Source organism: Anticarsia gemmatalis, chromosome Z (assembly GCF_050436995.1).
Source record: "Anticarsia gemmatalis isolate Benzon Research Colony breed Stoneville strain chromosome Z, ilAntGemm2 primary, whole genome shotgun sequence".
NCBI lineage: Eukaryota > Metazoa > Arthropoda > Insecta > Lepidoptera > Erebidae > Anticarsia > Anticarsia gemmatalis.
This window is the reverse complement of record NC_134776.1, coordinates 19,610,933-19,633,860: the sequence shown is the minus strand read 5'-3', so window position 1 is coordinate 19,633,860 and position 22,928 is coordinate 19,610,933. Positions and strand designations below refer to the sequence as shown.

The following is a 22,928-nucleotide window of genomic DNA, read 5'->3' as shown; positions in this document are numbered from 1 at the left end:
GTTGATGAAGATGGGTAAACTTTTCAACCTATCCTGGTCCGATTTTCTACAATTCTTTTCTAAATTATTAATACTGTCAATGCTCGTTACTTCTTGTTATCTAGCGCAAAAAATATTTCAATACAACGCTTCGCTACTTGCGCTATCGCTGCCGTAGATTTCCTCCCGCTATCTTCTAGTTAAAGTCCTAACTAGCGCATCTGAGATGTGAACTGTCGCGCGCTATGTTAATGAACTTTGAATAAGTAGGTTGTGAGTTCGGGGAGTAAAATCGGCTGTTGACTCCGCTTCGTGTCATTAGGAACGGTTTTGCGTGTAGTAAGTTGCCGGCATTTGCGTGTTTTAGTTTTGTTTACCTGTATTTTTGTTTGTTTCTGCGGGCTTATCACGTATCTCAGTTGACAGCTAGTATACGTCAAATCTATGGTCACTATTCAATACATACATTGCTACTGTGACGAAACGTATTAATCACTATAATTTAAGAGAGAAAACAATGAAACGCACAGTGGCTTTCAAATGGTTCTCAACGGAGATACGTGATAGCCCCCCTGGTCATGATTAAAGAAAATACTATACATATTTACCATAATCACCAATGAGATATTGGTGATTATGGTAAATATGGATAGTATCTAGATATCTAGCCCAAAATAATATTTTAGAAATTATTTTTGGCAAGTATCTTAAGTGTTCCATGTTTGCCATCCATTACTCCTACTCCCCGCGCTCCCCTTCATCTAACAAGCCGACCACATGACTACAACAGAAAAGGGTTCCAGGAACACCCAACTTAAGAGCAGCATATCTCAAACTAATGCATTGGAATTAAGGCTTTATTTTGTGCAACATATTGTTGAATTTCAAATGCAATTTTGGCTGCATATTTCACGTAGCATATGTCTCTTTGAACAATATTTTGATATTGCACTCTGTTTTAAAGCAATAAGGTTAATTTTTGGGTGTGTCAAATGTGTGTTGTGCCAAATTTTCGTAGAGCTTTGTATGGATTATAGAGATGGGCGTGCTGGGCGCTGACCCACGTATGCGACAAAACAAAGGGTCCTCGCCGCTGTGATGCTTGCCAAAGTTTGCGGATTCATTCCAGCTTCTAGTTTGTGCACTGGTTTTGTTTGTGTTGAAATAATGTTTAATGTTCACATTACTAGAGTGGTCTTTATTTTGCAGAATGAATTAAGGCTTTTCGAATGTTCATTTTCGTCTTGAATATGAATTGAACTATAGTTTCAACTTATCCTTCTGAGACATCCAACACTGATATACTAAATTATTATTTTTGGCTTTGATGTTTTAAGTAACGTAGTATTTATCTTAGACTCACACAACCCGACATAGTTCGTTACAGTTATTATTGACAACTCTTTCATCCCCTCGTAATTAGTCTCATAAAAATGACGATTAATCACCATATTTAAAACTTTGGTGGAAGACAAAGGTCTTAAAAAGCTCGGATTTTAAACGTTTTTTCTCGAGAAATCCGCACAGATAACTGCCTAACCAAGAGCTTTAAGTCATATTTACTTAAAATATTGAAATATAAGTAAAACCAAAAATCACCAAGTCCAAGCCAAAAAAAAACAAGTGTTGCAGAATTCTAAAAGGGCTGAATAAAACTTTTAAAAAGCGTAACAAGCGGACAGTTAGCTCATCGTTTTACGAATTTACTGTAAAAAAAGAAATATCATACGGCATCGGTTCGATATCTATAAATTTACGCAAGCCGATATAGCGAGAATTTTGAACGGAAAAATAATTTATCATTCATTTTTGTTTTGAAAAAACATTTTTAATTATTGGAATTTTACTTTGTGGCAACGACTAACAGATTAAAAGTTGGCATTTTGGTATGAAACGGTTGCAATTGTCTCTTAAGTAAAAGGGCAAGCGCTCACCCATCCACATTTTGACCGCGTCTACACCACACTTTGAACTACTAGCTTTGAGAATGTTGTACTGCAAATGGTCACTTAGGTCCATAATAATAGTTTCAAAAAGCCGATTTACATAATGAAACAGGTTCTTAAAACTGTTTCAAGTTGATACCAGTCTAAGAATAAGGGTCTTAAGTGCTATCAAAAACAAGCTTTGTACCGCGACGGTTTGAAATCTCAACACAACATTGGGAGAGCTACAAAGAAGTCTATAGATTCTTAAAGCATTTGTGTCATCTTTTATTCGTTTATAAAGCCGCTCGAGATATGCAAAACTAGGTTAAACGTACAACAAACCAAGCAACTGTTACGACAGATGTGTGACTGAGGATTGTTTTAGCAAGCCAAGAAGTTAGTGGCTAGACTTGTCTTTCTAGGAATATTAGTAAGACAGTTAACGCCGTTGGATGTAGATTGTAGCGACATATGTACATAAGAAGTTAAAATAAATCAAATAGAAATGCGCATCATGTATAAAGGTTGATTTTCTGTTGTGCCTTCATATTTCCTTCATTTCATTCTAATTGAATCCCCAAACGGTACTACGATTGGTGGATTACTACTAACTTTCGTCATAGTAATATTCTCGTAATGTTTTTTATGTTCAACATTTCATTAATAAAGGTTTTGTGTAACCACGGTCAGTTCCATACGCTTCGAAACACGGACAATGTCGGTGCCGGTTGCAGCCCATTTAGGCCTATAGCGCTTTACCGGCCATACGCAAAAGGCCGCTCCATACGCGAAATTGCGGTTCACATCAAAAAGGATCAAAACGATAATGAGTTCTTCTAGGAATACTGCATAAAATGAATAACGGTCGGAGCGGTCGGCAAAAGGCTTAAAATTAATATGTTCCAATTAGTACGCATTCATAATAATTTTCACACTAAGAATTAAAATTCGAAGATATTTAGTACAAACATTTAGTGAATGGACACAAAGCAGAAGCGAGGCAAATATTAATAAATAACATTAAATATTTTGTTTCCTATCAAATTTTCGACCACCGCGGTTGTCCCGTGATACACCGTGATCTCTAACACTAACCACTACACCCCGACTTTCTTCACGGACTTCTTAATTGTTGACTTGAGAGCTGGTTGAAAAATATTATTTTTTCACATTTCCCGAACTATACATTGATCATAGGAATTGTTAGGAAAATCATAACATGATTATAAAGTTTCGGATTAGATTGTTACGAATACAAATATTATAATAACGTTACATTGATTTCGGAAACGGATGCGGATTTGAAATTATTTCGTAAGTTTAGTATAGTTTCAGCTATGGATAGTACAAAAATAAACTATAATTAGTTTAAAGAAATCGAATAGGTTATCATTTATCAATTGATATAGCTCCTCATCCGAAACTTCTGTCAGAAACCATAACGGTTACGGATAAAAATAAGGATATCCGAGTCTCGGTTCCAGTTACCAAGCATCATAATATCCCTGGTCGCGATTACTACAACGCATAACTTTCCGGCGGCGCCCGACTCTGATAAAAAGTTGTCCTCCAACTTTATAACAGGACAGCGCCCTGACAATACAGACCTCAACAATACTATTATGAATTATACAACAAACGTAACTTTTTACTATGTTTTACATTAATACTTTATACTGAGACTTTACAATTTTTTTGTTTACTCGCACTTTTTCATGTTTATGTTTTGAGAATAACTGAAACTGGGTCTTTGTCTTACATACTGCAATGGTCAGTGTGTTATTTAGTTTTTAATATAACATACTTTTAAAATCGTTTCAATAAGGACAAAGACGTACGTAGATGGATTGGTATATTTCTAATTCTTAACAATGCAATATTTGCAGACCAAATTAAAACAGTATGAGGCTAATTGAATACTTCGATTTTATAAAATAAAGTCATCTAGCCACGTCGCTTTAAACTAAAACAAAGTCTACTTAATGAAAAATCTACTGGATTTTAATGTTGCTCTCATCAATAGATCGAGCGATTTGCGGGAAAGTTGTTAGTACATAATTTGTTTAAACTTTTGTATAAAATAACTTTTTCGTGTTTCAAGGTTGCTTATCGTCTTTTAAGTATTCAATAAGAGAATCATTATTGTTTATCATTTCCATTTCACCTTAAAAAAATAGATCAAAGGAGTTAAATGGAAACATTTGCTTTCAAAATATTACGGTGGAATTATCAGCTGCAGAGAGTGGGTGGGGACGGCGCGGCGGCGGGCGGCGGCCGCGGGATGGGGGACCGGGCAGCCGACAGATAGGGAATCAAGGTGGGCCGGCTCGAACAGGCTACTGAATACATTAAAATTTCAATAAAAACCGAGTTTTAAAAATACAGTAATTAATATCCCACTCAATGTCTACTTCATACAAATAACATTAAAAGATATCGTAACAGATGTAAAAAAAAACTAATTATATTATTAGTTTTAATTTTCATCGCTTTTTAGAACTCTCAAAAAATGTTAAATAGAATTTTTATATCAAAAATTTTCCGTAGACATTGTGACTAATGAACTTATTAAAGTATATCTGAAATACATAGTGTAGTGGTTTTCAGAACTCTTTAAATAGCCATCGTAAGTCGCTTACCCTCATTTTCTTGGAACTGGCTGTGACGAGAGGTAACTTCATTTAATTAATGATGTTATGATCATGTTCGTTAAGTTTTACGGCTTTATAGTGTAGACTAGCTGACCCGCGCAACTTCGCTTGCGTCACATGAGAGAATGGGTCAAAATTTTTCCCCCTTTTTGTAACATTTTTTACTGGTATCCTGCTCCGATTAGTCGTAGCGTGATGATATATAGCCTATAGCCTTTCTCTTTAAATGGGCTATCTAACATTGAAAGAATTTTTCAAATCGGACCAGTAGTTCCTGAGATTAGCGCGTTCAAACAAACAAACAAACTCTTCAGCTTTATAATATTAGTATAGTAAGTATCGTATAACGTATCTGATAGATAAAATGACAGCAAATGTGTGAAATATGTAGTAAACTGCGCCTGATAAATCTAACCGTAACTTCTAAAAGTGGTGTCAAAGCCAAATAATAATATGCTTTATTACAAAAACTTTTTAACAAGTATTTGAAATCGTCATAAGTATTTTTAATCTACCACCGTTTCGGAAACTTTTGCTCGCGAGAAGAAACTGTAAGAAACTCACGGGCATTTTTTATAAAATCGGCGAAAACGGGCGTTCTTCAGCACCTAACAACGCGAGAGTTTAAAAGTTATGACTGCAGAATTGATGTTGATAATAAATACTACTCTTAATTTTAGTAACCAAAAGTTGTAATAAATTAACTTAAAAAAATCTATTTTTTAGCCCTATAAAGTCCAGTTGCCGGGCAACGGCGCCCATAGCCAGTTGCACTCACCGGTCGGTAAACGATCTGTGAGTTAAGCAACCCTTGGCGCGGTCATTCCATAGATGGGTGACCGCATAGTGATATTATAACTGGGCGTCTTCGTGCTTCGGTGGGCACGTAAAAAGTCGGTCCCCACTGTTGCATACTAAGATAACAGTCGTTAAGCCAAAGTCAAAGGCCTCTCGGGCGGCTTGAACAATTTTGACACTAGGTTGATCACTAACCATACGACAAACAAAAAAACAGCCGGGCAAGGTTTCTCCCAAACTCCAACACAAACTATTGTATTATTGTCACAACAACTATAACATTAATAAAAATCTACATGCGGCATCGCGCTCGAAACACATCAGCGGCGGCCATTCCCGCGTAGCCGTGTCCATCGCTATAACGACTAAGTATCTACCTATACGGCTACAGCTCGATATATCGGCTGCAAACCAAATGAGCTTTGATGTATAATAACTACTAATCACTCGTAGATTAAGATTAGAGGTAATTGGCAGCTTAAGGCCGCTTCTACACCTACCGGTACCTACCTAATATTGTGGAATAGGTTTGTAGAATTGTATTGCTCAATGAAACTGCATTATCTTGTATTGAAACCGTTAAAAATGTTACTAGCGGTATTCGTATCTTTAGATTACTACCAGGGGCATAAAAAACGACTTAGCCAATGATCTCGTCTCCGAAAGCTAACGGACTAATTAACAATACATTCCATTTGACTTCAGCCGAGAAAAGTCCGACGGTGAAACTCAGGAACTGAACTATAAAAATACTGCCCAATCTAAACCCTAAAAGTTATAAAAGTTCGACAATATTGTGCAATACGCCATAAATTCTAATATTATTCACCGTCTAAGACAAAGATATCCTCTGATAGCAGCTCAGAATAAACAGGCCAGATTAAGAAACACACAAAAACCACAGTTACTCTATTCCGTGTGTAAATAGAACTCATTACAGCACGTGATAGCTATAATCATCATATGACACGCGCCCTGAAAACTTATAAATAACGAGGAGGCATTCGCTCTACGTATTGGTTCATTATGATAATTTTCAGACGAGTTACACACGTGCTACGAAGCTTATTCGTGCTGAAACATTATTGAGTTATACATGCGATTCTCTTCGTATACGAACAGTAGGGTAAGGTTGTTACTATTGGATCACTTAACTTTGAACGGTCATAAAATTAAAACGGCATTTGATGGTCCATTGTGGCGAAATATGGTAAAGGACAGATAGGTTTTGAAGAAGAAAGAGGTGGCCTTTGCCCAGCAGTGGAATATATAAGGGACTTAAAAATAAAAGAATCCATAACAGCAGGCAAAATATAAATTGGTTAAATGACTTGTACTTTTTTTAAGTATCCGTAGTATTTATATTTTTGGAATAAAGGGTTTAGAGGCAGAAGGGCAATAAATAAATAGTAAAATATGGTTGCGTTATTGGGACCAGTGTATTTTTGATTGGACCATTCAGTTCTTATCACGGGACTTATCAAAGCTGGTCCATTGATTGCATCCTTACCCTACCTGCATTTCTAACATTATCAAATAAGTCGTTTCCAAAATACTAGGTAGTGAGCCACCGAGTTTCGGAACTAAATACCCATTATCCGTATTAATCACGGCTGAAATTCAACGGAAATGCAGACATTGATGTATTTAAACCAAAACATTAGCGGTAGGTTCAGGCGGTCAAGCTTTCACCAATATACCTTGTCAATTTGAATGCCATCGATATTGTGAAACATTATTCAACGTGGTGTTATGTTTAATTACACCGATTTTTAATTATATAGACCACGTGATAGCTATATTATATGTTTAAAGGCTTTAACATATTATAAAGATATACAAAGATCTATTTCTATGCTTAACATTATGTCCGTATGCTCAGCAAGGGTCTTCTTCCGAAATTGGAAGCGAAGCCCTAGTAAAACATGATTATAGAAAATTGAATTTTGAATTAAGTTGTAAGCTTGCCGCTACAGCAGTGAATAAAATAACATCGTCAGTTTCCCATAAAATTATTAAAAAGTTTAGCTCTATATTTAAATACACACTGTTTTTGCAAAAAATAATGCGCTATAATCCTAAAACTGTGTTTAATATCAGATGTTCACGTAAACGTTATTTCTGATAGCCGTCAGAGATTTTCAGGAATTCTATAAATATTTGTAGAGAGTAAAACTAAACACCGATGTTAGACTTGAAGCGAAGCCAGAATTTACAGCTAAGTGAAGCTACACCTTCGCATTCGAAGGATGAAAGATAATACGAAAGACTGAAAAGTTTAACAGACGTAAAAAGTAGGTTCTCAATTCGACCGTTTAGTGTTACATTAAACTATTCTTAGTTCCCTTTTAGGTCATCTTATTGGGTTTAAATATGTGTGTTTCAGAGAAATTGCCTTCAATGGATTAACTGTTAAATGTTTGTTTGTCGTATGGTTAGTGATGGTCAACCTAGTGTCAAAGTTGTTCAAGCCGAACGAGAGGCCTTTGACGTGGCTTAACGACAATTATCGTAGTAGACAACAACCGGGACCGACTTTTAACGTGCCCTTCGAAGGACGGAGACGCCCAGTTCAAACGCCCAGTACGCGGTCACCCATCTATGGAATGACCACGCCAATGGTTTCTTAAGTCACAGACCGTTTACCGACCGGTGAGCGCAAATGATTTCCTTGTCACGGTATCCCCGAGAGCTACTGTATTTATAAGGTCCTTTGGAAGAGTAAATCAGTTTTTACGGTCAGCAGAGTTTGTGATGTCCACGGTGTTGCATCCTTTCAAGGACTTCGGTAACCACTTACCGTGCACATTTTTGCCACCTGAGTGGTATAAAAGATAATATGACAGTTGTTTCCCTGCTTACTTATATTTAACTGCCATTTTATCTAGCACATAAGTTATCCGACATAATATCCATACACCGTGAAACTGGAGTTTTTATGCTTGGTAGAGTAGCCGAATAATAATGTCACATATTTAGTAAGTCTATCCGTTCCTATCCAACGATCAATTAGTTTATTTAACCTACATTATTGAATCCATATTAATATTATTGATGCTAAGTATATCTGTTTGTTACGCTTTCACGGTTAAAACCGGTGATTTTCACGCAGCTTTTAACGATATAAAGAGTGATTCTCTAGGAAAGTGTTGGTTAGTAGTAGTAAGTGAGTAAAGAAGTTCTGTATGATTCCTTAAGGTTTTTCTTAAATCTCGCAAATGAGAAGTAGGAAACGGACCCTCTTTCTAATAACAAACGAATCACCGGCAACGAAAATCTAACGTAAGATATTATGCGAATATGCGTTTCGACTCACAATTGTGGGTATGTATAAATTGTAATAATACTACTAATTGTAGTAGTAAAGCGCATTTAGGCGACATGTCCACAAACCAACGTTTAATTATGAAATTTAGCACGAGTTAACACTCGGTAACTTAAACAGCCGATAAACTTCGTGTGCAAGCAAAGCCAGCGTGTCAGCGAGTCTTAAATAAGTTGTAGGTTGGTCCGCGCTACGGCGGCCGCTCGATTGTCGAATCTATACTTCATTTATATACAAATTGAGGCGCCCGTAGCCAGTTGCGCTCACCGGTCGGTAAACGATCTGTGGGTTAAGCAAACCTTGGCGCGGTCATTCCATAGATGGGTGACCGCATAGTGGTATTTGAACAGGGCGTCTCCGTGCTTCGGAGGGCACGTAAAAAGTCGGTCCCGGTTGTTGTCAATTAAGATAACAGTCGTTAAGCCACGTCAAAGGCCTTTGGGCGGCTTGAACAACTTTGACACTAGGTTGACCACTAACCATACGACAAGAAGAAGATATACAAATTGGCAGTTCCGAGGTGAACGTGCAATCTGTTATGCTATAGTCACTAACATTTATTGTACAGTCAGCTCCAAAAGTAGCTGATCATACTCAACTAGCTGACCCGCGCAACTTCGCTTGCGTCACATAAGAGAGTCATAATTTTCCCCGTTTTTGTAACATTTTTCACTGATACTCTGCTCCTAATAGTCGTAGCGTGATGATATATAGCCTTCCTCGGTAAATGGGCTATCTAACACTGAAAGAATTTTTCCAATCGGACCAGTAGTTCCTGAGATTAGCGCGTTCAAACAAACAAACTCTTCAACTTTATAATATTATAGTATAGATCTTTTGAAACCCTATATACTGAAGTGTGCACATTTTTCCATGGAAAAAACATTTGCCATTGATTGAAATGTTTAATTCTAATTCATTCTACGTGATTTTGATCAGTTATTTATTAAGTTACGTAACACAGGTCACACGTCTTGAAAATGAAGTTGTTGAGCTTTTTTTGGAGCTGACTGTACAAGTTGAACTAGAAAATGCGCAGTAATTGGTTGTAGGTCTCTTTGGGGGAGAGGGTGGGGGCGGCTGCTCGTAACTAAGCAACGGTTCTCCCTGACTTTGAGTCCATGCATTTAAGTTACGTAGCGATTTGATTTCCACGATGGCGAGACCGGTGAGAAATGAGAATGAACTGAATTTCAAACACAAATATGGAAATCGACCCAAGCTAAGGCCAATATTTTAATAAATTTGAACAGTACGCGTATTTCTTCCTTATTCATGCCTCTAAATAAATAACAATTCTAGATATAGAAATTGTAAAGTAGTTTCTAAACGGATCCACAACTAAAGCAATACATCATTGTCTGTAATTGTGCAGTTTATTATAATTATTATTTTGCACTCACTGAACCTATTTTCAAATCCTGAAATCAGTCATCGAGCTTTAGTATTTACTAGTTAAAAACGGGTACCAATATCCTATTTAGATAAGGGTTTAAATACAAGATATTGTCCAATAATCCTCAATCTTTATACAAAGATAATGACTTTATAAACAGCCAAGAAGTCAGACGTGAAAATTCAATTTTTAACTTTACAGCTTAGAAAATAGAACATGGTTTACCGCCACAATGCTTCGTTTAGTCCTTTACAACGTGTCTCTAGCGATAATCTATAATGTGCAAAGGTATCGCGCGGTTATAACTTTATTAAAAACTAGCTGACCCGCGCAACTTCGCTTGCGTCACCTAAGAGAATATGTCATAATTTTCCCTGTTTTTGTAACATTTTTCGTTGCTACTCCGCTCCTAATAACCGTAGCGTGATGTTATATAGCCTTCCTTGATAAATGGGCTATCTAACACTAAAAGATTTTTTTAAATCGGACAAGTAGATCCTGAGATTAGCGCGTTCAAACAAACAAACAAACTCTTCAGCTTTATAATATTAGTATAGATAAAAACTACAATTATTACGTCATCTCTTGCTATAAAATGAACCATGCTGCGACAGCAAACAAATTGTACTCGACGCTTTTTGTAACGTGAACAATGAAGGTGTCCAATACATTTCATAATCCATCAAACATAGCATAAATAAAAGTTAGAACACAATTTTTTCGTATAGTGCATCATAAATATGTGCAGTATCGTGTGAACAAAGCTTGGACTGCGGAGTGTGCATTATATTATCTATACTAATATTATAAAGCTGAATATAATATAACTAACTGATTCGCGCTGCTTCGCTCATAGGTCATAAGTTTCCCCGTTTCTAAAACATTTTTTACTGGTGCTCTGCTTCTATTGGTAGTAGCGTAATGTTATATAGCCTTTCTAAATAAATAGGCTATCCAACAGTAAATGATCTTTATCTTTTTTTCAGTAGTTCCTGAGATTAGCGCGTTCAAACAAACAAGCTCTACAATTTTATAATATTAGTAAAGATATTATCTAACTAAGTTTTGTGTACTCACCGTTAATCACAATATTGGTCGCAAAGACTCGGCCGGTCAATCGCGCCCGCTTGTTTATTATTTGGCTTAGAATGCTTCGGAGGCGATGTAAAAGGTCAATCTAGGATTTGACACAGTCGGCAAGCTACGTCTAAATTCTTATGCCAACTAATTTGATTTTAAAGATATGTATGAATTTCGTTTTTTACATGCAAGGTAAAATTTTAACTGTTAAGTTTCGTTTTCTTTTATTATAAGGACTTCAGTGGACTTTCATTTTCAGTTGTGAAGTTGACATCCTACAACTGCTTGGATTTTTCTCACACATATTATGTGATGCATTTTTAAAAGCTGTGTTTGAACTTTAGTTTATAATGAGATAACCCCTACAATATGAGGTTGCACACAAAACAACCTCAGCCCTTTACCTTCTACTCTGCGTTAAAATAAAGGGGTAAAATATATAATTTTTCAAAGGAACATGGAAACCGACGAATAATTAGACAGATTAAACACTCGCATTTTATATTTCGGAGCGTACGACTGAAAATCCTGTTATTGAATATTCTAGAATATAACAGGAATTGAAAATGTTATAATCTGTGTATGCAGGAACCAGCACCTGTGGAACTAAAGCTACTCGTTAACATAAGAACATACCTCGGCATAGACTTCTGGCGCCCTGGCGAGCTCCTCCTCAAAGTTCTCCTCGATGGTGCCGTCGCTCGCTGAACGCTCCAGGAGGTCATCGGGAATGTCTAGCAGCTCCGGTGGCAGTGGAGCTGTGGACAACAACAAAATAACAAACTTATATCTGCAATTTTTTTAAACTTTTACACTGTAGCCTATATTGTTGTGGGTGGATAGTCTTCAAACATCACAAGCCAAAAATCTATGAAGCTTGAGTCGTAATTAGTGGCCTTCACCCACCCATTGGCTGTGGATATTCAACCCTAGAGATATTACAGTTGCATTATCATTGGGTCAATACCCTTTGAAAATGTTACTAATTACTTTTATGTAATTTCAAAACGTCCCGAATAGTAAATAGCCACAACCCGCACATCCGCTCCACGAGCCTGCGGTCACATATGTATACGAATATATGCTCCACATTAGTATAATTCGCTTGATGATTTTTAATAGTTGCACAAATGTAATTATCGGAAACGAAAATGTATATGAATTTATGAGACATCTTGTGGCGATGGCCGGTGCGGTGGGAAATGTCCATACGTCAAAAAAAGAATAAACAGTGGTGTCTCGCGTCACACAACGTTAGTGATTTTAAATAACAGTAACTCATAAGTTACGAATTCTATCCCTGAGGTTCGATTTTTAACTACTATATTCTGAAATATTAATGAATTGTAGTAATTATTATTATCAGCCCTTGACCCACTGCAGGGCAAAGACCTCCCTTCCCTCCACCTATCTCTGTCTTAAGCTATTTGAAGCCAATCCTAAGTATGACAGTCAAACTCACTTCCGCAAGATTTCCACGCTGTCGCTTTTTTCAACTGGGATAGATAGACATATATTTGTTAATTATAGTCATAGATGAAGCGTTAAAACAAACGCAAAAGCTTTTCACACAAATTATCACACGTGCGAGAGTCCGTATACAGCTGAGTACGTTACACATCTACTATGTTAACTACATAATGAGCCGAGCCGGCGTCGATTACGTGAAATTCGAATACATACGTAACATCACCCCTGTTGTGCCCAAAGGTGTAAGCGGTGTATGGAACACATCCTCGTTTCCTTATCAACAATGTTAGTACTATATAAAAGGAAGCGAGTCTTACTATTAAGAAACATTCAAATGTGAATTAAAGGAAACAAATAGACCTCTGAACGACCCGGGAGTCTAACGCTGGACCTAATGATCAGCAGTCGGTCGCACTACCGACTATTACCGAAAACCGTATAAATACACATATAACGTATTAACTTACTTCATGAGTACAAGTATCGTATAGCATTCAGTAAAAATATAATAATTATTTTTTTATTTTTTAATCCGGCGATATTAGCGCGAGCTTGTTTGTTGAATAAACTATCTCTTGTATTTTTAAAATGTTTTAGTTTACAAAACATGTAAATAATATTTTTTCATATGAAATGGAAAAGCTATTTTTTTATAGGAGAATTGAATTACAGAAATGTATGTCGAATAAAAATATTATGATTAATGTAGATAGAAATAACTAGAACTACGAACATATGGTATGACCGCAGTTGAGCTTCCAAACTTATGTCTTGATCACACGTACCGAGCAAACGGTCAAGACAGTAAAATGTTTCTCAGCCGAGACAGTATAGTAAGCGAGTAGCTGTTCACACACGTTTTGAAATCAGCACAGTCAGTTCAGTTCTATTTAGACTACAATTCGGACATGGTGGATCGGACAATCTTGTGGCCGGGTGGCAGACGGGGAGACGGAGAGACAGTGTACGTTCAAACCTGCAGAGTGAGCGAGCGAGACGGTGCGGGGAAGCGGGGGGATGGTAACTCTGTCTAAATAACAATAAATAGAACGGCGGGCGAGCTACTGTCTCCCTGCTTCGTTCGGCCGAGCACTCGGTGCAATGTTTAGACGCACCGAGTATTTAGCCGATAGCACTGTCTCGCTGGTTTGCTCGGTACGTGTGATCAAGGCATTATAGATGATACATACTTATAATAATAATCATATCGTTATAATTGACAAGGAAAACAAATTATTTCGATAGTTTCTGACTCTGATCTTAAGCAGCAATGGGGAACTACACTTATAATCCGAAACGTCCGTGCTACGTGAAGTCGTAGACGTCCGTAGCAAACGCTACGGCGCGGCTTATTCGTAGAGTGTTTGTAGCAAATCGCTAATCAGTGTTCGCACATTGAAGATAACTTGATTTCATGTTCCTTAACATTTTATATTGTGACGCAAATGTTTATATTGAATCCTGTATGCCTCATTGTACTAACCGGTTGGCTTACAACTAGGTTTGTCCAGCTCGCTTTGTACACCGAAGTAAGCACCTGTTTTAAATAAACTGGTTTAGGCAAACCCTAGAATCAGAGATAGCTTTAAAAACGTTTTTGCAACGAATTATATTATTGTTTTCATTTCCTTCTACCCAAGTAATACAGAACACGTGTATATCAGATATAATACGTGGCCCAATTAGTAAAATGTAAAAGATATTCAGTTCGGTAGTTCCAGGGATTAAATTACAAATCACTAACAAAGCTCTCCCCCTCGTAATATAAGTAGAGATAACATAATTGATATGAGTAACAAGAGGGACGTTCTAAAACTAAGCTACTAACCGGTTAGTGCACACATTGTGATTTTTTTATTGAATTTTGATTTTTTTCTGAATTGAGACTTTTATCTCGTTGACGAATTTAATATAATTGTAATTTAAATAATTGAATATGTCTAGGTGAATAAAATGAGTAATTATAAGATGACCATTCGTCTGGCCTTCAAGCGAATAGAACAGCAGAGCCCGCACGCTTCTAAAGAAAATCAACTGCTTATACGATGCTACGACTCTTACAAAAAAATGCTTTAATCGATTTCTAGACGACATAATCTAAAACCGCAAACTCGTGTTAACAAAATTCTTCTTAACAAACTAATAATATATATTTTTTGCTGACTGTACTTGTTACTAACTCTAGCACAAACGCATCACGGGGGGCTTATGGGTACCAGTGTAATTTCACGGGGCGACTCAGTACAAGGGCTGCCACTCCAGCTATAGAGAAGATAAAATATTGCGCTTTAAGGCAAATACGTCCTTCTTTTGGCAGATTAATTTTTATTATGTTATTTTTATGGTATATACCCAGTTGACCCCATTACGCTGTCGCCCCGGGGTGACAACTGGGAATTTCCTTCCTACTTTTATTCCCGGACTTAACTGCAGGTGTTCTGCAGACCTTTTTAATGCAGGTGCTAAAAGCTATTTATCCTCTATCTAAAATCTAAGTGTAAAACATCTCGCTCCGAACAAAATAAAAAAATGGAAGCATTAAGTATTACCGAGAGATTTTAGCGTTGTGAATTTACAGCAAGCGGCTACATACAATGTATATTTATAAATAACTAGCGGACCCGACAGACGTTGTCCTGTCTACACGTCTTTAATTTGAAAATTTTAAACTTTTTTAATAATATAAACCATTCTCAGACCCCCTTGAACACACACAAAAAATTTCATCAAAATCGGTCCAGTCGTTTAAGAGAAGTTCGGTAACATACACACTTACAGAAGAATTATATATATAAAGATACTAACGTGCGAGTAAATACGCCATAAATCTCTATCAGACATCAGACGATTACTCGGCCCGCCATTCATTCATGTTCAATGTTCATGCAGACATCGCATCGTTAACACAATCCACCCGCGTATTCAGTCTCCACTAAATTAAAATATTAAATTCCACAATCCGAGCCAACAAATAAGTCGTGCACAGAACGCATTCGTCAATATCGAAAGGGGCGGTCTTTGAATGGGGGGGGGGGGGGTGGCGACGCATTATGTGAGGGGATACGTAATCCAAACTATGTGCTTTTAGACAGAGTCCGAAAAGTACCAATAGCGGTGCGCAGCTTTGCCAGACATTCCGGAGGGGCTTCAGAAACCCTCTCTCTATTCGATCACCTATACATTTTACCTTTGAATAGATGCATCCCTCGGCGCCTGCGCCTATAGGGTGTATCAAAAAACAGTTCAGATCGATCAGTTAGCCGAGAGCATTCATTTGGTAGACCACGTGTTCGCGTACGCTTTGTGAATCCTAGTCATTACAATAAGTTTAACTTGTTAAGTGAGTGTTTATTTGGTGAAATAGCAATAACAAAGTGGTGTTCTATTTTTTATATTTTGACAGTGTGTTATATTGTAAGCAAAATGATTCCACTAATTTGCCTTGTCGGTGTAAAACGAGGAGTAACGCTAGAGAGATTTTTGTACGATTTGGAGCGGTACGTGGTAAGTGCTTTTATTATAACAATCGATAGATCCCTAGACAGGTACTTAGACAGAGCCGCATTTAAGCCGGTTTGTAAGAAATGCAGAATTTATAAGATATATGTGGGAACTACTTTTCTTTCGGAAATAATATAATTTAAAAGATTGCTCTTACTGCAATTATTTTAAGGTGCAACGCAGACGACAGACTATCCTTGACGCACTTTTTAGTCTGTGAAAATAGAACGTACGCCATTATGTGTAGTAACGCGCCGGACTTTTTGCGCGTTGTGTGCGTTACTGCATATAATGGCATCAGTTCTATTTTCACAGACTAAAAAGTGCGTCATGGATAGTCTGTCGTCTGCGCTGCACCTAAAAGTCATGTTGTATGACGTTTTAAAAAAATAACTAACTTATTGAGCCGCCACACCCTAACAGTAATAAGGAAATCTAGCATTTCCTTATTACTGTTAGGGTGTGGCGACCTTTTACTTAACTTGAAAATGAAAAACTACCAATTACTACAGACTAATTAGAATAATAATTATAATTTTTATATAGAATTGGAAAGACGGAGAGAGAGAGAGTTTGAAGTTTTTATTTATTTGATAAAAATTACTTCATCATACTTTCTATGTTAAACCTATGCTTATTATACCATCTTTATTGTACACATGATTGTAAAATAAATTATCTTTGTCTTTTTTTAACCAACGAAAGTTTTTCACACTCACATTAACCATCTTTTTTTCGTATAAATAATATATATTATCCCGGCAGTTACAGACAGCAAAAAATATAATGCCGGTTTCAAAGAATAATCTTGTTCATCATATACGCGGCGTTAAATAATTTATTCAGTACTTATTTATTCGATACAATACTTAAGGGTTTTTTGCTCAACGTGGTTTATTAAAGGTTGCTTTACGCTCGTACTTTTAACTATAACGCTCTTAATGTATTTTAAAATTATCGATTATAAGTACCTTATTATTTATTTCGATAATATTTATCTTTAATCTAAGTAGTTTAAGCATGTTGTATATTCAAAATTAAAATTGTAATGTTGACACTCATGATAGTCGTTACTGTTACTGAATCTACCACTGACTACCAGGAAAGCTAGCAAGAAACTCATTACTCATTTGTAAATGAAATTAATAATAATTGTATTTAACTATAAATATGTTTTATAGAGAAAAGATAAGTAGTAACAAGTCCGAGAGTCATTCTATTCGGCTAACAGTCTTACACGCTTTTCAAAGAGAACCAATGAAAAAGTAAAAGTTTGTATTTTCAGAGAAATTTACCTACAATCAAATGAATTCCTCAATAAGATAAAATAAATTAAAAGTCTCTAACTCTTTTTACCATAACTTTGTATCGCAAAGAAAATCGTATCTCTGAAAAACATTCTAGGAGTTTTAATAGGTATTATAGTACGGCCGCTGAGTAATTACTAATTACCTCTTTAATATAAAACTTTATGTCAAAATATCAGAATTAAGTAATTTTCCAATAAACACTGTTTCAAAACTAAAATAGTTTAGTTTGTAAATAATATGAAAACATTTATTTTTTGTTCTTTGGCGCGCTTGTATAAAGTTACATCGTGCGGATTCGTGCGTCTAGTTTTCATAGTGATGTGCTTGTATTCGGTCCGAATTCATTGGAATAGGTATGATTTTATTTCAAGGAATATTGATGGAATATAGGAATAAGGAATATGGATATTTATTTTATTTCATCAAGGATACCTAATGAAGAACTTGTGTCTTTAACTATTATTGGTTTTGATTTTATTTAATTAAACTCTATACTAGAATATTTAAAAACAAACTGTTTTAAAATGATATTAGTGTTACTGGTTTAGTCACTTCACTAGTATTGTCAATTTGTCATGTGTCAAATCGGTAATAACTCAGCGGCCCTACTTTATTGGACAACTCACATAATGTCGTATGAATCCAAACTAAGCATAGCATGAACTACGGTAACCAAACTGATAAACATACTTATATATTTATAAATACATACTTATATAGATAAATTGACAACCAGGTTCAGAACAGATACCCGTGTTCATCACACAAATATTTATCGCAGGTGGAATTCAGAAGTCACAAAACATAAAATAAACCGTACATTTATAATTTCAACTGCGATATTGTAACATCATATTCATGTACTTTATCGTCATACAAATATTATTCTACGAAAGATTCATAAAGGACGGAAAGTCAAACATATTTGCAGATGCCACGGCAGTCTTTTTTCAGAACCACCTTTGTCTTTTTCATACAGAATTCATGAAAAAGTTATACAAGCAACGTACGATTTTTCAGACATAAATTGGCACTCGACAAATAGATTGATTTTTTTGTCAATTTCTCGAAATTTAAAGTCCAATAGTACAGAAAATGTGGGATTTTGTTTTTATTATTTATAAGTACTTATTCACCAAATATTTATTATTTGTATGTGACTCATTACTATTGTTTACCGTCGGAAAAGATCGGATTTCGTTTATCGACTAGCATAGAGATACTGTTAAGTATTTAATAATTACATTTCTTATACGTATTAACGTATTAGTATAAAATACATTATAAAATAAATTTATAGAAGTAGGTTTGCTCGATTTAACCACAATACAAGTTAATATTGGACATTTGTAATGCTGAAACTAAATTACAAACAATGTTCCTATACAAGACACATTTAAAATAAATATTGAAATACTGTTATCGTTGCTACATAATGGGTGTTGCAAGATATACGGCGCAGACGGGGTAGGCCCAAACGGATATCTATCGCTGAGACGATCTAGACACGTACCTTAGGGGGTGGCTGAGGGAAACAAACGACCGAGGGGTGTTGAAATCTGCTGAGGTTTTTTCCCAGCAGTGGGACATTCAAAAAGGCAATATAAAAAGAATACTGAAATTACTTGATCATTATTGAATTGTAAATACCTTAAGTGGCAAAATCTACTTATCTAACATGCAGCTTAATTTCTTAATATCACAACGGATTTGAAATAATATTTAGAGCCATCCTTTATTCATAAACAAAATTAAAATGTATAATATTTGTACAGTTGAAAAAATCCGTACAAAGCCGGATTAGTCCGCTTTATCAAAAACGCGTATTCCGAATAGATTTGTGTAAAATATCAGCGAAATTCACAACAAATCACGTGTTCGTTTTTTCATATAATATAGGTATAAAGGAGGGGTTGATTAATCTATTAATCTGCCATTGCAAATGCTAGAGTTTGGATTTTTAGATGTATGAATATGGTACGATTTTTATGAAGCTTATGTGCAATTAACACAAATGCTTTGCTACTAACTTTTGCTTACTGCTTTAAAGAAATAGTAGTTTTATCTGTGACATAAAATACCTACCAATATTACGATTGCGAGAGTAACTTTGTCTGTTTGTCTTCTTCATGCCTAAACCACCAAAGCGATTTGGGTAAAATTTGATATTTTGAGAGCTGATAAAGGACATAGAATAGTATTTATCCCACGGTAACGGGAACTATGCGTTCAAAACGCCATAGTTTTATGGCACAGTACAAGCAAACGCAGTCGAGAGTAATAGCTAGTACAACATAAAACTCACCACCTTTACATTTGTCGGAATAAAATAAATTAAATTCGAAATACATTCCAGATAATTAAAACAGATTATGATCTTACGCTAATGAAGCTTATCGCTTTGAGCTGCGTTATTTTCCGTAAACAGAACCTACATTATCCTGCTAATAGATTGTATAGGTGTTTGTTCCTCTTTCACATAAAACTACTGATTCATTTTAATTAAATCATAACTTTTAAACTTTCGCGTAGTATGTTTACCTATTATAAAACGTTATTCTAAGGTACAGTGCGAGTCCGCGTCAATACATGTATCCATATGTACAATTTTAATAAAATTTGGCATATAGATAGTTTATAAACTAAATTAAAACATTAGATACTTTTTAACACGGCCAGACTTTCCACGGGGACAGTCCCGAGTAGAAACTCACTTAAACACGTACTTTGCATACTAAAATTCTAAACGCTAAAATTGATCTGTCTATTAGGCTTCTACCGACTTGACGAAAACCATAGAAATGGTCTGCAAGGCGCGGTTCGTAAGGTATGCGACTAATACAGAGGTTCAGACGGGCCAAAATAATTTTGGAGTTCTATTATTGTTTCGTAAATTGCGCAAAGTTATAAAGAAAGTTAAAGTCTGTAGACCCCCGTGCCTCGAAGAGCACGTAAAGCCGTCGGACCATCACCTGATACTGGTTGCGCCGGTTATCCCGACGGGCTATGAGAGTAAGAGAATAAAGACGTGACCCTGTGTGTACCTATGTATTATGCACACACGTGGACATATTACCAAGTCCTGTACAGATGGTCAGTTTCAATAAAACTGGCTGCTGTATTATTACTATTATAAGAGCCCCTGCTAAAAAGAGGGTGAAAGTTTTTTAAACGAACAAATTCGCGTAGGTTAGTTAGTATAACCGAAACATTTTCATATTGTTTGTTCCTCACTGTTCAAATACCAAGTAATTCCAATGTTTACGCGAACGTTGCACATTTGAATTTAGCACTATTTACGTTTATTTCGGTATATTTTGGCTAAACAAACAGGATGTTCTTTAATTAAGTTTAGATTTAGGTTTGAACAATGTGTTAGCAGAATTAACTTTGTTATTTCAATGGATTTCGGTTTTACCGATGTTTAGAATAGGTAGTCTGGTGACCATAGAATAAAAATTAATTTATGTATTACTGTCCCGCTGCTAGGCAAGGGTCTCATTCTGTAATGAGGCAGGGGTTAGGCCTTGAGTCCACCACGCTGGCCAAGTGCGGGTTGGGGACTGGTGTGTTGCCTCGGGTTCGAACCTGCGGCTACTTGCGTGGGAGGTGTCAACTTATACCACTCGGCTATCACTGTTATATATCTCAAACTATACATGGCAATCAATAACCATGATATTTCAAGGTTTTATCTGAATAGGTGTAAATTACTTTAAAACTACTGTTCTGTTTCGGGAATTATTAAAAGGTTGTGGCCAGTACTGTATAGGTCTTCATCAGTATCAATTTTCTACGTTAAATTAAAATGTTAATTTAAATCGGTTCGAAAATTAGACGTGAAAGCGTAACGGCTATATAGTATGACAGGTTTTGGCATTTAGAATATTAGTTTAGGCAGTATGGATAGTGATGAAGTAATAATAATCACAAGAGCTCATCACTTATACGAATAGAATGTTATCAAGTCTTGACATTATGAAAGCGAGGCAAAACAAGAGCTTTCGAAATATTTAAATACTTGCCGAGTTTATCGAGTCGCACTTAATCGGATCTGGAATAATTTATCGGTTTATATCCAATTAGCTATCACGAAACAGGTCACAAGAATATATATTTCAGCAGGCCGTGCATTTTATAATTATCCACATAGTCTGTAACGAATTTAGTAACGCTCGTTTTAATCAATCAATTTATTTTTAACTAGCTGCATGCGAATTCGACCGTGGAAAATATTCGGGATTAAAAAAGTACGTACTAGTACATTTTGGGCCTATGGTTACTTGCTGTTTCGACTCGTGCTCATCGCGGTATCGTACCCGAAAGTAGCGTAGAATGTAAAATTGAAGGATAGTGATCCTAGATCATGGATAGCTCGCGCTTGAAGTTCTGGACTTTAAATCGCCCGTGGCATATCTCCACCTGCCGCACCAGTGGAGCAAGTTTAAGCCGCATCGAAGCGCGTGGTAGTTGGTGTGGAACCAGTTAATTTCATGAGTTGCGGCAGCCTGTTACTGGTCTTTGCTCCGTAGGCCAGTTAACAAACAAACTTAGGCTACGAACTCACGGAACGGTTTTAGCAGACACGGTCTAGCAGCTGCCACCAACTACCACTCCCGAAGCGGGAAAGGACCGCGACGAGACATTTTCTAAAGTTATCATATTCAGAAACACAAATATTGAAGGGTTAGCCAAAATTAGTTGGTAGCTTCGCCGGTAAAAGACCTAATGGTTATCAAGTTTAGTGGATAATGCCAGTAGTATTTCGAGTAAATATATGTATTCGGGACATAGATATACTTAAGCATCAAATTTGACTTGGCTGAAAAAAACTACGTGCTCATGTAAAACAGTTTTTGAATTATGATAATCAAAAGTGGCTTCAAATGGATGGGTTAACGCAAGGTGCCTGCTTGTCACGTTACTACGTACTAAAAAAATCCGTCGAAATACTTAATCAGACTTTACCTTCATCCTAATCATGTATCTTTACGTTTGATCTACATTATTCTAGTAAAAAACGGCTCAGCAATATTAAAAAAAATGTAGCACGCAGAGCTTGGAAATAATTAAATAATACTGTGTTCTTAGAAGGGTTATTTAAATCGTGAAACAAACCACACCCTGCCGGAGGGGGCGCGCCATCGCTATTTATGTCATCTGCTTAGGTACCGATAACGCGGCACGTTTCTCGTAGCTATCTTTATATATTTGTATCTATCGTGAGTATGAACACGTGTCAAACGTAAGAACCTGTGAAGGAATATGACAAACACTGTATTAGGTACTTCATACTTCATCGTGAAGTAAATTCAGTTTTATAATGAAACGCGGTCTTTCGACTACACCCGCGTAGCGCAATCGGCTATTATAAATATTTTTGTTTTATTATAGCAATCAGTATCTATTATATCAATCCTACGATTCATTGAAACATATTTCAAAAAATAATTTTATTTTCTAAGTTGTTGTTTGGCACAGCAATATACT

General features: G+C 36.2%; 2 protein-coding genes across 2 annotated transcripts in view; one reads left to right on the top strand and one right to left on the bottom strand.

Moving 5' to 3' along the window:
- The window catches only part of LOC142986794 (rho GTPase-activating protein 1-like), an 87,393-nt gene that overhangs the window by 30,537 nt on the left and 33,928 nt on the right, over window positions 1–22,928 (bottom strand). Inside the window, exon 3 of the mRNA XM_076135498.1 lies at window positions 11,794–11,915. Coding sequence (XP_075991613.1) covers window positions 11,794–11,915 — 122 coding nt within the window. The remainder of the gene's footprint in view (window positions 1–11,793; window positions 11,916–22,928) is intronic.
- LOC142986793 (uncharacterized) overlaps window positions 15,958–22,928 on the top strand; it is a 66,076-nt gene continuing 59,105 nt past the window's right edge. Inside the window, exon 1 of the mRNA XM_076135493.1 lies at window positions 15,958–16,131. Within this exon, the coding sequence (XP_075991608.1) occupies window positions 16,051–16,131 (81 nt within the window). The 5' untranslated portion in view covers window positions 15,958–16,050. The remainder of the gene's footprint in view (window positions 16,132–22,928) is intronic.